Source organism: Crocodylus porosus, unplaced genomic scaffold, assembly GCF_001723895.1.
Source record: "Crocodylus porosus isolate Cpor-Errol unplaced genomic scaffold, CroPor_comp1, whole genome shotgun sequence".
NCBI classification, from domain to species: domain Eukaryota; kingdom Metazoa; phylum Chordata; order Crocodylia; family Crocodylidae; genus Crocodylus; species Crocodylus porosus.
In genome coordinates, this window is record NW_017728935.1 from 4,530,537 (window position 1) to 4,546,708 (window position 16,172).

At 44.9% G+C, this 16,172-nt stretch overlaps 1 protein-coding gene across 1 annotated transcript in view; it reads right to left on the reverse strand.

Annotated features, from left to right (window-relative positions):
• Window positions 1-6: 6 nt before the first annotated feature.
• The window catches only part of NUDT3 (nudix hydrolase 3), a 20,315-nt gene continuing 4,149 nt past the window's right edge, over window positions 7-16,172 (reverse strand). Inside the window, exons 2-4 of the mRNA XM_019546726.1 lie at window positions 2,580-2,624; window positions 1,938-2,022; window positions 7-184 (exon numbers count right to left, since the gene is read on the reverse strand). Coding sequence (XP_019402271.1) covers window positions 15-184; window positions 1,938-2,022; window positions 2,580-2,624 — 300 coding nt within the window. The 3' untranslated portion in view covers window positions 7-14. The remainder of the gene's footprint in view (window positions 185-1,937; window positions 2,023-2,579; window positions 2,625-16,172) is intronic.

Here is a 16,172-nt window from a genome sequence, read left to right on the forward strand (position 1 = left end):
AGGGACATCTTCAGTCATCTGATGTCGGACATCGAGCTCTCAGAGTACGTCGTGGTCATGACGGGGGTGCCATTGTTTGCCAAGCAGCCTTGCCTCAAGGTTTCAAAATAGGAGGCCTGTACTGGTTTGTGACACTGAAGAACTTTTATGGCATCTTCTATTTTAAACCATTCCCTTTTCCTTCCTGTGGGCAAAGAGACAAATTAATTTTCTTGCTCCATTTACTAAAGAGACTTTTTGTTAAGCTTTTTGCTCTTGACTAGCTCTCTATCAACATCAAACATGGACATGTTGCAAAACTAAACTTGGCCTGGAGCCCAACGCTAGTTCAGAAATGCCAGGAGCCTTGTCTTACTAGTCTTCTGATCCCTTACCAGCTGTAAAAGTAAAGTAAAAGAAGCCTCCACCTCCTCCTTGCTATCATTAGGGTAACAAATCCACCATCCAATGAAGGTCGTTTTGGATTCTGATTTTCTTTCCTTCTTAAAAAACTGAAGACAAAAAAAACCATGGGGCTCTTTCTACAATTTCGGTGCAGGACATAAATGGACAAAAACCCACCTATTTTGAAACAACTCATCATGGCACATTTTGAATCCTATCATCTCTTCCCCCCTAGCCCCTCCCCCTTTTTTGAGGAGGGGAGGGGGAAAGAAGCTCATGAAAAGGAGGAGAGCAATGATACTTCCTAGAGCTTAGCACAGCATGAGTAAGTGCTATAAAAGTGTCCCCACACATTCGCCAGCGCATATCAAATTCTAGTTTACAGCATTCATCTCCTATTCTTGTAGTGGGATGCTTTCTGAACACAGCCTGCCCACAAGCCAAATCATGTGGGAGGGGTTTTAAGCACTACTGACAAATATCCTTTGGGAACTATACTAACAAGCATTTTCATTTGGAGCTCAGATTTTCAGGGGGGAAAAAAAAAAATGATCAAGCCATACTAACATTAAAACTAGAAAAAAACCCAGAGTAGATAAGTCCTCATTTACACTGCCTAATACAGTGGCTCTCAATCTTTACAGACTCAAAACACACCGTACAGGCACCTTTACAGACTCAACGCATAACTTTTCTAAGTTAGTGGCACTCCATTTCAAAAATGAATTTCATTTGTTTTTTGACTATGGAAAAATAGAGCCATTTTTTGGTTTAAAAAACAAACAAACAAACAAACCAAACCAAATCTCAGAAAGACCACAGGTCAGAATGTTTCTGATATAACGGATCCCCATTTGGCATCTCTGGGTTCATCTTGTGAATTATATGTAGACGTTGCAGGGGTATTGGCTGTAGCTGCATTGGTCTCTAAGGACACAGGCAGACAAGGTTCTTTGGGTAAATCCAATACCATTTATTAGATCAACTAAATAGTTGGAAAAAATTGTTCTTTACAAGCTTTTGAGTACAAACACTCTTCTTCAGGCAGACGGAGAGTTTCCACTTGTTTTATGCTCTCCTGGATGGGATAGAAGCCAGTATAAGAATGCCAGTCAGTGACATTCTTGCATACTGGCTTCTAACCCATCCAGGAGAGCACAAAGTAACTGCAAACTCTCCCTCTGCCTGAAGAAGGGTGTTTGTACCCGAAAGCTTGCAAAGAACAATTTTTCCAACTATTTAGTTGGTCTAATGAAAGATATGAAGATGTTTACACACCTCACAGTGCCAGAAGCAAGAAGAGTCTGGCAAAACATTATGGTGCCAGCTTCTATGTGAGCCACGGAGCTGCCTCCAAGTTAGCGAGAGATGTTAAGGAGGAATCAAAAACCCAATCATATTTTTGACCTCCAAACAAACTAAAAGACAGGACAAGTCAACTTCTCTAAGTCTCTCGCACAAAGGATCCCAAGCTTTCTGCACAGAGGAGTGCGTGGGTAGGCAGCTGGCATGCTATGTCTACAGGGAAGCTAGCAAGAGTTTAAGGATCTTACCAATATTGACAGAATCCTCCCAGTCTTCCAAAACTTCTGTGACAATAAGTACGTAAACATAGGTTCTGTGTTTCCTGTCCCGGTTCTGAAATGCAAAGCGGACAGGTTTATAACCAAGTCTGCAAGCAGACAATAATAGCTTAAAAGTCTAAAAATTGGGGGGGCGACACAGACGGGGCATCTACAGAACCAGTGACAGTGGTCTCCGACTGCAAGATAAAAAACGCTATTCAGAGGGGATTAAGAGTTTGCGTGTGTAAATGGGGGGAGGGGGAGCGGAATCAAGGGAATCAGAATGAAGCAGTATGCAGAGGTCCATGCTAAATACACAAATGAAAGTAACTCCTCAAAATTATTTTCTCTACTACTGGACAGCACTGGCATTCCCAGCAAGAGGCCCAATTTTGGTAGCTGCTGGTCACCAGTAAGTCTGACAGAAATGAAAACTAAGGGAACCCCCAACCCTTGAAAACTCAGCACACATTTGCAAGGAGCCTCTTTTTTTTAATTTTATTTCCATATGCGATTGTCTAGTAGGGCCAACATGCAAACTGCTTCGCTGCAGCTGGAAGTGGAATTTTCACTGACATGACATTTTGCAGCAAAATTTTACAATCTCAGTAGATATTTTAATAAACTTACCTCAAAAATTCCTACTAATCTTCCTAACGTCCCTTTCACTCCAGCCTATGGAAAGTTGAGAGAGAAAAAGGAAAAGGGTTTAACTACCGCTGGACTCATTTCTTGATTTTCTGCTTGACTGAAGCATTCGTAAAAACCAGGAAGCAAAAAAGCAAGCAGTCAGTTCAGCTGAAAACAGCACAGTCACGAGAGGGATGATGTAACTGTACCGTGAGCCCCACGAGTGCAACCAACTGCAGAAATTTGCATTAAAATAGCTTGGATCCATCTTACAATCCATTTGCTAAGCCAATACTTGCACTTTGATATGCCCTCAGCGAACCAACAGGCCCCACATGGGCAACTGAATAAAAGGACACAATAAACAAAGTTTGAGCCTGCATAAAACTCATGCTGTGGCTTCACAATTATCATTTAAAATGTTTCATCCAATTAAAAAAAAAAAAAAAGCTTAAAAAAATAATTTTAAGAAATTCACTGTACAATGAATACAGAACATTTATTTATGCCTCTAAACTAAGCAGTGTCCCATCCCCTAGTAATCTAAGGACACTATATGCCCTCTGTGTTCCTGAAGTCTGCTAATTGAGACCAAGCAAATATTTGGGCAAAATATTACTCTGAAAATCTTTAATGGAGCAGAGTGCTTCTGCTTCTTCAGGAACAGGAAGAACACCAGGTTTGACATAACACGCAACTCAGCTATATCAAAGGTGACCTTCACCCCTGGCCAGGTATCTCAAACAGCCCATGACAAACACCACCTTTACACATAAGCCAACAGTTCTCAACCAGAGTGTTGCAATGCAGGCGCTGCTGCCACAGCAATAGCAGCCAAGTAAAACCACTCCACGTGCTCCTCCTGCATTAGGGCTCTGATCAGCCTCGAGCATAGATTTCATAGACATTAGGGCTCGAAGGGACCTCGGGAGATCGTCGAGTCCAGCCCCCTGCCCAAAGGGCAGGAAGTCAGCTGGGGTCATAGGATCCCAGCAAGATAAGCATCCAAACAGGGGCAAACAGGGACCAGGAAGGGCTATGTAGTAAAAAGGCAGCTCCTGCTTGCTTTAGGCTGATCAGAGCCCTAATGCAGCACTACTGTATGCATGTGCCAGCCCTTGCTGGGCTGGCTGCGCAGCAGGCACCTGGGGCACTTATACCCAGAAGCAGCAGTTGAGAAGCACTCAGGTAAGATGAGGCAGCACCAACACTGGTTCTCAAAGTAGTAGTGGAGGGCACTCCACTAGCCTAGAGCCTGGACACAAAGCTACATGTGGCATGTAGGTGTATGATGAAAGTGGAGTGGAGATTTAATTTAGTGACAATTTACTGCTTCCCAGTAGCAGAAAGGTATTCTGATGATTCCTACTCATCTAGCGGCCAAGAGACTGCTTTCCAGGAAAACACTTTAAAAGTGAATAACTTTCATAATAAAAATATTAAAGATCACAATCGAGTCAGTGAATATAGGCAGAGACCAAAGTGGCATCATGGGGATTTGCATCTCACTCCAACCACTACTGATACAACCACCTGCAACAAGAACCCAATTGTGACACCCTGCACCCAAAAGCATTAATACGGTCTGCAACTACGGCAATAGAAACAAGTAAAATATGGCAAGAGAAGCAGTCTCCTTGACCCGTGGTCTTGGACAACAGGCCTTCCAATTGATCTTTAATGTTTTTCTCAAATGTAAAATCCATGATTCCATCATTATAGCTGGTGCTTCTTCCCTCAACCAACACGTGACACGGACCACTGGCTGTGAGCAAACTCTGGAACAAGCTATTTTTACACAGCCATACAGACAGTTATCCAGGGCAATGTATGGTATGCATCACTGTACTTGAGACAGATTTCTTATTTGACCTTTGCAGACCAGTGCTTTGATCTGGAATTTCTAGTTGGTCTAAGGACGCAGGCAGGCAACCTTGCCTGCCTTGATCTGGAATGGAAGGCTTCTGCGGCAATCTGGACCAGTTTCTCTCTCGAAGTCAGCTGACAAGAGCTTCAGTTTGAGCTGGTATCAAAACTAGTCCCAGGGACAAGTAAGGGCAAACAGAAGCTGAGAGACATAACTCATGATCAAGCGCCTTTTTCACCATCCCAACCTGTGGGAAGCGCAGCAGAACAACCATAGCAGCGATCCATTCAAAGGCCAAAAAAAAAAAAAAAATGGGGAGGGAGGGGGAGGCACAAAAAGCTTCCACCTGTATGACACACAGCTGAATAATACTTAAAGCAGAGTCCAGTTGTCTGGGGTTTTTTTTTTTTTAGGTAAATCAAGGAACTACTCCCATAAACCACTGTTAAGGCAGTGATTGTCTCATAGCAGTAACAGAAATCAAACAGCTAAGGGAACTTTGTGAGTCTCAGAGTACATCTCTCCCTAAAAGATCATGGAAAACCTAGTTCAACTAAGAACCCTGGCAGGGAGAAAATAATGTGTCCATGAGCCCTTCAAACCATTCCCAGGTGGCAGTCCTTTACAGCAAGGAAAATGCACTTGGGACACAGGACTGCAAGAGGCTTCCTGAGCCATTAAGTCTAGTCTTCTGCATTTATGGCCAATCACCTGGACACCGAAGGATCAAAGAGCCTCGCTCACCAGCATGGATAGCCCTCAAGGGTTGCCTGCAAAAGACTGAACAAGACTATCCACTCCAAGTCCTCATATACACCCCAGCCACAGTTGAGCCCAGGAAATGACACAGATAAAGATCCAGGGAGACCAAAGGTGCTGCCAATATCTTGCCACTGTAATGGGAAGGAATTTGCTAGGTTCAGATGTACTCCGATCCAGGGGCAGAGCTGGGAGGATGCAGGAAGCATGCTTAGTAACCTTTCCAAGAATAATGCTCCTCCCACACATCTCCGCTGTAAAATTTACTAAAAATTTCCACGTCAAGAATCACAGCCAGACACAGCGCATTCTTCACTTGGTTCTCAGATAGGAGAAGGTTACCGAATCCTGCCCAATATGTCAGTCATTCCAGTTCCTGCTAGTTCTGGTGGGGATACAACACAAATACAGAAAGTCTAGCTGGGCAGCTACTACTGTTTGTGGGTTCACCCATGCAAACAGCAGCCAATTGAGCATTTTACCTCTATGCAGCCAGTCAGCCCATAAACCAAGCAAAAATACTACATGAGTTTTGCTCCTGATTTCTGAGGTTTGGTTGCCAGTCGTAGCCAAGCAAGTTGGCTTCTCACCTTACACAGATTAGACAGGCAGGCAACCAGTGAAACACTCCAGTACTCCAGCAGATGAGGGCCTTTTCAGCATCTGAGGTTGAAGTATTGTAAAGATCATGATTGCGGACATGGGCTTGGGAAGACAAGTCTTGATTCAAATGATCAACCTCCTACCTCACAGAGATCACCTAGGACCACTTTAGGGATGAATTACGGTGCAAGTTTCATAGTTTCCCTTCCAGCCCCTAACCTAAGATCGTTGGGTCCAGTCCCCCTGCACTTGGGCAGGAAAGACCGCTGGGATCAAATGACCCCAGCCAGATGGGCATCAAGATGCTTTCTGAAGACTGCCAGGGTGGGTGCCTGTGGCACCTCTGGAGGGAGCTTCTTCCAAACCCTCATAAAGAAGTTTTTTCTCATGTCTAGTCTGAAGCAATCTTCGATCAGCTTGTGCCCATTATTTCTAGTCTTCCCCTGGGGGACCCTGGTAAATAGTTGCTCCCCCAGGCCCTGATATACACCTTATAAGCTGCCACCAAGTCGCCTCTGAGTCTTCTCTTCTCCAAGCTGAACAGTCCCAAGTTTTTCAGCCTCTCCTCCAACCTCCAATCATAAGCGTGGTCCTCCTTTGGACCCTCTCAAGCTTCTCCACATCCTTCCTGAAGCGCTGCACCCAGAACTGGACACAGTACTCCAGCTGTGGCCTCACCAATATCAAGAAGAGCAGGAGAATAACTTCTTAATTTTGCTTGAGATGCACTCGTTGATGCACGCCAGCGTACTGTTTGCTCTGCAAACTGTGGCATCACGCTGGTGGCTCATATTCATTTTATGGGCAATCATGACCCCCAGGTCCCCTTCAGATAGGGTGCTAGCTAGCATAGCGCCACTGAGCCTGTAAGTTTGTTGCAGATTTTTCCTGCTCAGATGGAGCATTTTACACTTTCTCAGTGCTGAACAGCATCTGGTTCTGGTTCGCCCATCTAACTTATCTATCTAGGTCCACCTGGATCGTTAAACTACCACGATGCGTGGCCACACTACCCCAAAGCTTAGCATCATCAGCAAACTTTGCCAGCGTGCATTTCACCCCCACATCCAGTTCACTGATGAAGTTGAAGTTGTTGAAAAGCACCGGTCCATGTACCAAACCCTGGGGGACCCCACTGGCTACCTTCCACCAGGTCGACACAGATCTGTCTATTAGCACTGTCTGGGTCCGACCCCACAGTCAGTTTCCCACCCATCTGACTGTTGAACTGTTGAGTCCATAGTCCCCTATAGTTTTACCTTGAAAGCCTCACATGGGACACCAAATCAAAGGCCTTCCTAACGTCCAAGGAAATGACGTCTACCTCATCTTACCCAGGTGGCAAGTACCCGGGTCGTAGAAGGAGATGAGTCAGACACGACCAACCCGCGACAAAACCGTGCTGGCTTTCCTTCAGAATTTTGCCTTCTACTAGCATATTGCGTATGGACTCTGAGAAATTTTTTGAGGCTTTTTCCTGGGTCCCCTCTCCCCCCCTTCTTCAAGATGGGTGCAACATTGGCCCTCTTCCAGTCTTTTGGGACCTTTCCTGAGCACCACGAATTCTCAAAAAGGTTCGCTAGCGGTCCTGCGGTGACTTCTGCTAGTTCGCTCAGCACTCTCGGACGGAGCTCATTCGGTCCTGCTGACTTATAGATATCCAGCCTCTCTAGCTGTTCTTTCATCAGCTCTACATTGACTGCTGGTAGGTGATCATCCCTACTGTGTCTATTCTGTGTCATATTTGCATTCGGCAGGCTACCGCTCCGAGTTCAGGTCTCTTAGGTTGGGCACCAAGAGTCACTACAGAGGCATCCTCCAAATTTCATCTCTCCAGGAATATTCTATGCCAAGACAACTTTACAGCCTACAACAGCCAATGATTTCCAGAGGATCCAGTGCCGTGGCGTAACAAGCTAGCAAATCCCAAAACGAAAGGATATGTACTGACAATACACAAAAAGGAGGTTTTACCCATAGCTTGCTCAATCCCAGTCCCCTAGGAGAGACAGAGAAATGCTACAAAAATGCACTATGCAATATGTTTCATAAAAAAAAAAAATAAGTCTGTATTTGGACTACTGAATACAAAAAAGGTACGCAAAACAGAAAGCATCTTTTGTTTAAGTGGGCTCAAAGTTGCATAAACTTGTGGTGAAGGTTAATAAATGGAGTATAAAGCTGGAAAATTGAGTGAAAGCGTGTCACCTGAACCACATACAAGAACCTGCATAATCTAAATAAGTGAGGCTGCACAACACATGCGCACAGCCTGAAGTCATGAAGAGCACTTACAGCCACTCTTTGTAAATGCCAGGTTTTATTCCCAGGAAACACAAACATCTCCACTTGGTGCAAGACACAAATATTAATAAGGCTGTATGCTGGATTATGTAATTATGCAAATCTGGTGCGGCTCCTGCTCCTGAACAGTGTCACAAATCCCCGAGACATTCTTAAAGGCACATGCACACATTTGCATGCAAAATACATGATGCATTTTTTAAGTGCAGCCAGCCAAATGGAAGAAATTCATGAATCTCACTCCTCTGATTCTTCAGGTACAAGACAAACTGCGGTATCCTCCACTGAAACGCATACTAATGTAGGTTGACCTATCATGCGATCTGATGTCACACACAGCAAAGCTATATAACACCAAATTAGAGTTGATTTCAAAACTCTAAGGTTTTACTCGGTAATCTCCTATTGGCCCTAAATATTAGGAGGATTGCTTAAAAACTATGATTTTGCAGAACTCAAGGTATTCTGCATCACTTGACAACAACCATTAAGTTTTTTACAGTATTTGCAGTCAATCGTTATGGGCAGAACTGCAAATAAGGAAAGAGTGCCTCTTATCTTATAAGAGAACACCGTGAAACTGCTGGGCGGACATGGAGGTACAGAAAGAAACATTATATTAACTTGCTTTTATAGTGACCATTACCCTGGAATTTCTTTTCTGTTTTAGCCAGTCTAGCTTGAAACAACAGCATTGTTGTACCCTTCAGTTTCCATACAACAGCATTCCTGGAATATTTACCGTTCCTCCCACTCCTGGCCATTATCTCTAGGCGAGGATATATTGTACAAAATCATAGACATACTCTCAATGTAAGCATCTTAAATCTCTGCCTCCAGCGATGCTCCCCTTCCCCCCCCCCCCGATAATATTAGGAATTTACAGGAAAATATGATCTAGGAACCCTGCAATTTACCCCAGCTTAGATTTTTGTTAGCAAATGCTTTACCCTTCCTCTGAAGAGCCATTACAGTTTCTGCAACAAGAATGCTTCTTAAATTTGCCAACTGCAAATTTTTAAAATAATCTTTTGATTGAACAAGATGAGATCTGAACAGCACATACAGCAACTGTTACACTTGCTGAAGAGTGAACTACCTTTGTCGTTTTGTCCAAACGGATCACTCCACAAATGCAGAAGATGGGTGCACACCGATTACACCACATCCCGGATCACTTAACAAGACAAATTATGCTGCATGAAACTGTATATAACGACACAGGTCTCTCAAGGTAACGAAGTGACAGCTGCTCTAAAAAACAGATCTTTCCATCATCTTTGCTTCTATATTATCCTGAGGGAGAAGTAGAGGATTCTAGTGGACTGTAGACACAGTCCACACATATTATCACAAGGTAATTTTTTAGCCAAAATATCAGCTCCGCATGACAAAGACAGAGTGCATGCTCTGTGCAATGATAACTTCTTCTTTTTTTTAAGGAAAAGCGTTGAAGATCTCCAAGAACAGCAGGTTCGGGTTTCATAGCTGAAAATAAGTTTGCGTCAGATGCAAAAAGCAGCCTGCAGCAACACCATCTGTTCCTAGGGACAGCTTTTATTTCCTTGCATCTGAGCTGAAGAAAATGCCAGTTGGAACTCCAATTATTTTACTTTGCTCTATTAAGCTCAAAGGCTGCATCTATACTAGTTAACTGTTCACCACGAGGATTCAGCGAAAGACACCCAAATCCTAGCTACAACATAGCAATCACCTACCCAGGTTAAAGGCAAAGAATAGCTATTAAGTGAGAGACAAACACTAATACATATTCAGGGATCCTGATTTTCTCCACTTAAAAAAAAATCACAAATTCTCTGAAAAAAAAAAAAAAAAAATTGCTGATTAACATGGAACGCCGCATATACATGTGCACGCACAGAGGTATCAGTTGAACACAATGCTTCATTGGTATATTTACAATTATAAAGCCATTTGAAAGCCCACCAGTACCTCATTCACTATTATAAATAAATTCTAAATACCTAGAAAATTTGGCATTTGATTCTGGGGTTTTTATCATGGAAAATCAGAGTTCCCCTTGCCCTCTTCTTTCGCCAGGAAGCAAGTCCAGGCCCCTCACTCCCAAGCCACAGCCCCCCAGCCCTGCTGGTGCCCCTCACTCCCCTTCCCCGCCCAAAGCCCCCCTTGCCCTGCTGGTGCCCCTCACTCCCCACCCACAGCCAGGCCAGGGACCTGGGTCCACAGACCCCTGTCTGCCACAACAGTGCCCAAGCCCCAGCTGCTCTTCCCCCATGGGTGACACGGCTGGAGCAGAGCCAGTGGGAGGCTGGACGTAGGCTGCCCGCTGCAGGCTCAGGCTCCTCACCCTGCTGCCCGCCCTCCCAGGGCCTCTCCAGCTTAGAAGGTGGGACCCGGCATAGCAAGGCAGAGTGGGACCAGGCAGGGAAGCTCTGTGCCACTGCCAGGAGCCTCACGACGCTACAGCAAGGCACCCCCTGCAAACCCAGCAGCAGCAAGGAGCATAACTCCGTCCCGCCACCCCCGCTGTTGCCAGATGGGCAGGCAGTGCAGGGCTCACAGCAGCAAGAAGCTTCCCACCCAGCCCCGCTCTCCCCTGCCATGCTGAGTCCCTCCTGCTGGGCCACAGAGGTCCCAGGGGCAGGGCAGCAAGGTGGGGAGCCCGCCTCTGCCCTGCACACACATCTGGGGTCACATGCTCCCCCTGCCCCCTCCCTGGGAGCACATACAGTGGCAGGAGCCAGCCCCCCCACCCCCCAAGTTTCCAACAGTCCTGTCCCACTCCTGAGTAGGCCCCAAGACCCACACGCTGTCCCAGCTGGGCAGCAGCCCCGGCCCAAGCCCCACCCAACTCCCTCCCTCCCTATGAGGGCCTCAATTACCACCTCCTGTCCCAACACCAGACTTACCTGCGGGAGCTGCTCTGCAGGCTGCCTGGCAGCCATGTGCAAGCCTACATGTGCACATGGTGTCCCCTGCCGCCCCACCAGTGGCCTTCCCCTCCCTCCCAGCAGCAAGGACCGTTGGCTCCCACTGAGGAGCCAGATTTTTTTTAAGGTTTTTGTGTTGATTTTGTGGATTTCGCAAACAATCCTGGATGTTCTGGTTTCCGCAAAATCCACACAACCACGATTAAGTAGGTCCCTAGGCTACACTCAGTGGATAATGACTAAGATTCCTATTTTTTTTAAACATGCTCTTCATTAGATGCTCCAAACTGGGTATTACATACCTTTTCCCAAGATGAAAGTTTGGGGAGTGAGGGGGGACACAGTAAAGATCCAGTAATCAAGAGTACCGTAGGAAAAATGTGTTCCTACGGCACCCGTGTTCTGCATCAGTAATTTTTGTTCTTAAAAGTAACTTCATTTCTTCCAGAGAGCGAGCACTAGGGTCCTTCTGAAGTTAACAACTGCAATAAAAGATTTTAGCTACATGTTTCAGCCACTTGTCAGCTATAGAAAGATTTCTAATCTGCAGAGACAGCTGCTGCTCAGTATGCCTGTTTATTGCCACTGTGGCAAAGAAGAAGGTCTAAGTCTCCAGTCACAGCAGATCTGATGCCTATGCTGGTGGGTGTGACAAGTGTAGGTACTTGTCGAGTTTAATGCGTCTCATAGTACCCATTAATATGGATGAAGGACCCCCTAACTCAAACTAGAACAAAGAGAAATTAAGCAAGTCGCTTAACATCAATGCTTGGTTTTCATTTCATATTTTAAAAGGCATGAAAACCAGGAAGTGAAACAGGCCAATCCAGCTTCCTTACACAGAGAATGAGATCTATTTCAGGGACAAAGTTTTATGAAATGCATGAACAAAAACATGATGAGACCAAAATGGAAAAACAAGAATTACAAATGTTAAATGCGGTTTAAACTCAGGCATAGCAGGAGAGGAGTTTTTCAAATGATCTGGTATTCCAGAAACTATAGAAATAGCACCGTTTAGACACACTTAGAATGAAAGTCACTTGAAGCTTACACAGATCAACCACATTAGCTTTTTTTGGTCCACAACTGCTCTGTTGGGGGCAAGACAGAAACTGAAAGTCATCTGTTGAGAGGAAGCAGAAGCAAGCAACAGGACAGATCAAACCGTGTAATATATCCCAGCTGGGATATATCGTACAGGACAGTATTTAGTATCTACTACTAGCATTCAGTAAAATCCAATTCCAATCCCTCAGACAGCCACAAACTAATAGTTTTCCTCCTGCTTTCCTACTTGTTTAGGAATAGAAGTTAGATCCAAGTCAGAAAGTAACAGACTGGGGAGGAAGACGCATTTTGATCCTGCTACTGAGGAGGCTGTGACCCTGAGTAGACAGCAGCAGGTGGGAGAACAGCCTTTGATGCAGTAGTCCTGGACAGAGCCTATTATTAGCATTTGTCCCTTCCACCACTGGCAGCGGGAGCTGCAAAAACAGTTAGAGGCTTATCTACCTCCAGACAATAGCTGGTTTTTACTTCTTCCTGTCCAAAGAGGAGCAAGAAAAGAGCCCATTCACCACATCCAAACACAGGCAAGTGAGACCAGCACCTGAGAGACTATCCAAGTAGCGGGAACACTACTCTTTATTGTCAAATAAACCTGAAGCAGGACGTGGGAGCTATTTTATAACGGTTGTGTGATATGCCAAAAAGACTAGTACCACACACCGAATACAAAGCATCATATTAACCATTGTCATAAGCAGACAACTGTGGCGGTCTTCAATACAGGCACTTTTGGTCTATTTTAACTACACGGTTATGATAATTTAAAGTCCAATTTACTCTATTACTGCTTCTAGCCTTCCCAACCTGCCCTCCAGGACCAGCTTCTGCTAATAATAAAGGTTATAGCAGATGAAGAAGTACATTTAATATTAGCACATATATTTGTCACCTGAAGTTTCAGAATGTAGTAAGTACAGCTTATACCTTATGACCAGGGCCGTCTTGAAGTCAGGCCCAACATTCAAAGCAGAATTAAGTCTGAGTATCTGTATATCCTGCAAATCAGGAATTTGAATACTCTGATGTTAAGTGTGACAAACTACATTTCAATTAGCATTTAGTGATAATTAATGCGACTGCAACCACACCAAGATCAAATGTATGTTGTGCAGACAGCAGGTTACTTTCTGTCTTTACCATTTGCATACATAGGATGTGTTAAAATTCACAAATATTTAATTAGTAAATCTAGGGGTGCACCGATAGAGATTTTTTGGGCCAATACCAATGGCCAGTTTTTAAGGAGCCATATCGGCCAATACCTGACTTGTTCCCCCTAGTAGCCTGGGAAGCCAGGTCCCTGGAAAGACAGATGCCAGGCAAGTATTTGAGGAGTCAGGTGGGCAGGGAAGCTGGCAGGAAAATCATCAACATCACATTCCCCAAGAACAAACAGTTTTGTCAAACTGGCATATTTCCGAGGCAAAATTGTTTGCTGGAAAATTTCCAACTAGCTCTATATAAAGGCAAGCGTGAGCACAGATCTAGTTGAAGGTGTCTAACCAAAAAGCCACTCCCCAACTTGACTTGTGATTTCAGGCAGCCATGGTGGGGGGGAATCTCCCATTACCCTGGCTTTGGATGCTCTGCAGTTTTCAGAACACCCTGTCTGTCTAAAAGAAAAAAAAAGTTTTGTTCAGACCAAACAGTAATTCCTAATCCTGTTAACATCCAGTGAAGGGATGGCTACAGTTTTAAGGCACAGCAGTTACAGAAAAAAGGAGTGGGGGGGGGGAGGGTTTCTGACTGACGTAGAAGCCCAAGTTCAGATAGGGTAGAAACCTCTGAGCTCTTTCTACAGATCACGCTGTGCAAAAAAATCCTGAGAGAAATGACTGCTTAATGGATATGGCTCCAAAGTTACCGCAAACTGAATTAATAGCAAGAAAAGCTACTTGGGCAGTACGAAAAAGCCCATGACAATCCCTGGGGCTCAGAGAGAGGTTAGAACAAGCAAGTTAGTTTTCAGCATCGTGCGCACTTCAGAGAACAAAAAGCTAATCAGACCACTTCGCCTGAAAGACGAAATCTAAAAACAGATCCAACGATCATCTAAGTCTGACCTCCAGCTCAGCACACGCCACAGCAGGTTCAGCACAATCTTGTAGATAAGGCACTGAACTGGGACATTTGAGTCTGGAGTTTTATTCCCAAATCGACCACTGACCTACTGTGATGCCTCTAACAAACCCACTCTTAGCTTAGCCTTTCCTTCGTTTATTTAAACTGTAAGTTTTTCAGCCAAAAAGCTCATCTCCTCCCATATGCTTGCACAGTGTCTAGCACAATGGGACTCTGATCCCGGCTGAGGGCTTTAGGCACCACTCTAACGCAAGTAGCATTAAGTAAGTGCTGTAAGGGAAGACTGCACAGGTCCAAGCATCTGTTTAGTTTCTGCCTCATCTAACGCTGACAACACTTCATATGCATCCCCTTAGGATGGGAGAAGCAAAGGTGGCATGTTCAAAGGAGTACTACTGCAACTAGTTTGGACAAGACTGGCCCAGCCAGCTTTCCTGGTAATTCTGGCTAATAGGGGAAAGCATGCAGGAATTTTCTCCAGCATCTGGAGCAACTTGTTAACCTCTTCCTTTAGGACACAGATACATGGGTTTTAATGCCACAGAGCTCAAAAGCCCTGGAGAAAACCTGACATTTCCCACACTCCTGGAAGCTTAGACAATCTACCTGATAGGCAAGAGGCTAATTTTGTGCCAGAAAAGATTCTGGAAACTAATCCTAGTCAGGAGGGGAGCTCCAACTAGCGTTTCACCATCACAACATACATATACTACAACCATTCAGCTGGTGCATTGCGAATTCAGGCAATGAACTGAGTTCTTGTAAGCCATTTACAATTGCCCTGGTTTCCAGCCAATTCATTCTCCAAAACACCCTGCTCCTTGGACCACTGCTCCTGTCGAATCACAGTTCCAAGTCTAAGAGCTGTGTCCAGTAATAGACTATGCCCCTCAAATAATAAAGCTAGCACTTTAGCAAGTAGGAAGTCATTTGGTGAACATAAGACTCAGATTTAGTATAGTTATAATTTTGTCTAAGTATTACACATTACAATTATAACTTGCCAGTTATAATTGTATTTGAAGACTAACTTTTCCCAGCACACCAATCCAAAAATGTAGCTCAGTGGTATTTATGCCACTACATTTACTGGATTAAACAGTTATAAGCAGCTGCAACAGTGATCAGTCACCCAGGAATTCCAAATAGGGAACAGATTGATTTTACAGAAATTCAGTTTGAGCGGTGCCTTTATCACGAGCACACATGGTAGATTGATTTGATTGCGCCTCTGCCCTTGCTCCAGACACCCCTGGATATTGCAGTGGTCAGCAGATCCTGTAACCCAGCCACTTTTGGCGCTGTTGATGCTCCTGGTTTGTTGTGCAGCATTCAAGGGGGCAGGTAATTCACTCGGAGCAACTCAAGCGCAGCAGGCTGCCACAGTTTGAATTACATTCTCATTCGGCAGCAAGCCACGTGAGCAAGGGAACACCAGCTGAGCGAGAGGGATTATCTCAGCCAGCCCAAACCAGTTTCTTCACTGCAAGTTGAGTCCATGCCAAAGCTTCCTTTCAACCACTTAGCTGTCATGGACTGAGGGCAGCTCCTCCAAGGCTCTCAGCTGCCAGAGAAAGGGAGGGTCAACGCAGATTTATTTTAGGATTTGAAAGGTGAAGCCAGGGATCTGCTGAATGGACCTTTGACTTCAATATCAAATAGCTTTATTATTATTAATAGCCATTTGTTTGTAAGGCAAGAGACTCTATGCCGAAGAACGTCACTCTCCTGGTTAAGCTCCAGTTCATAGTTGCCATAAAGGTATTCTGCTGCATTCTTAAAATATTTAGAATTCATAGAATCATAGAAGTCAGGTCGGAAGGGACCTTGCAGATCTTCAAGTCCGACCCCCTGCCTGGGCAGGAGAAAAAACTGGACTCAAATGATCCCAGCTAGGTAGGCCTCAAGCCTCCTCTTAACGACCCCCAGGGTAGGAGCCAGCACCACTTCCCTTGGAAGTTGGTTCCAGACCCTAGCCGCCCTGACAGTGGAGTA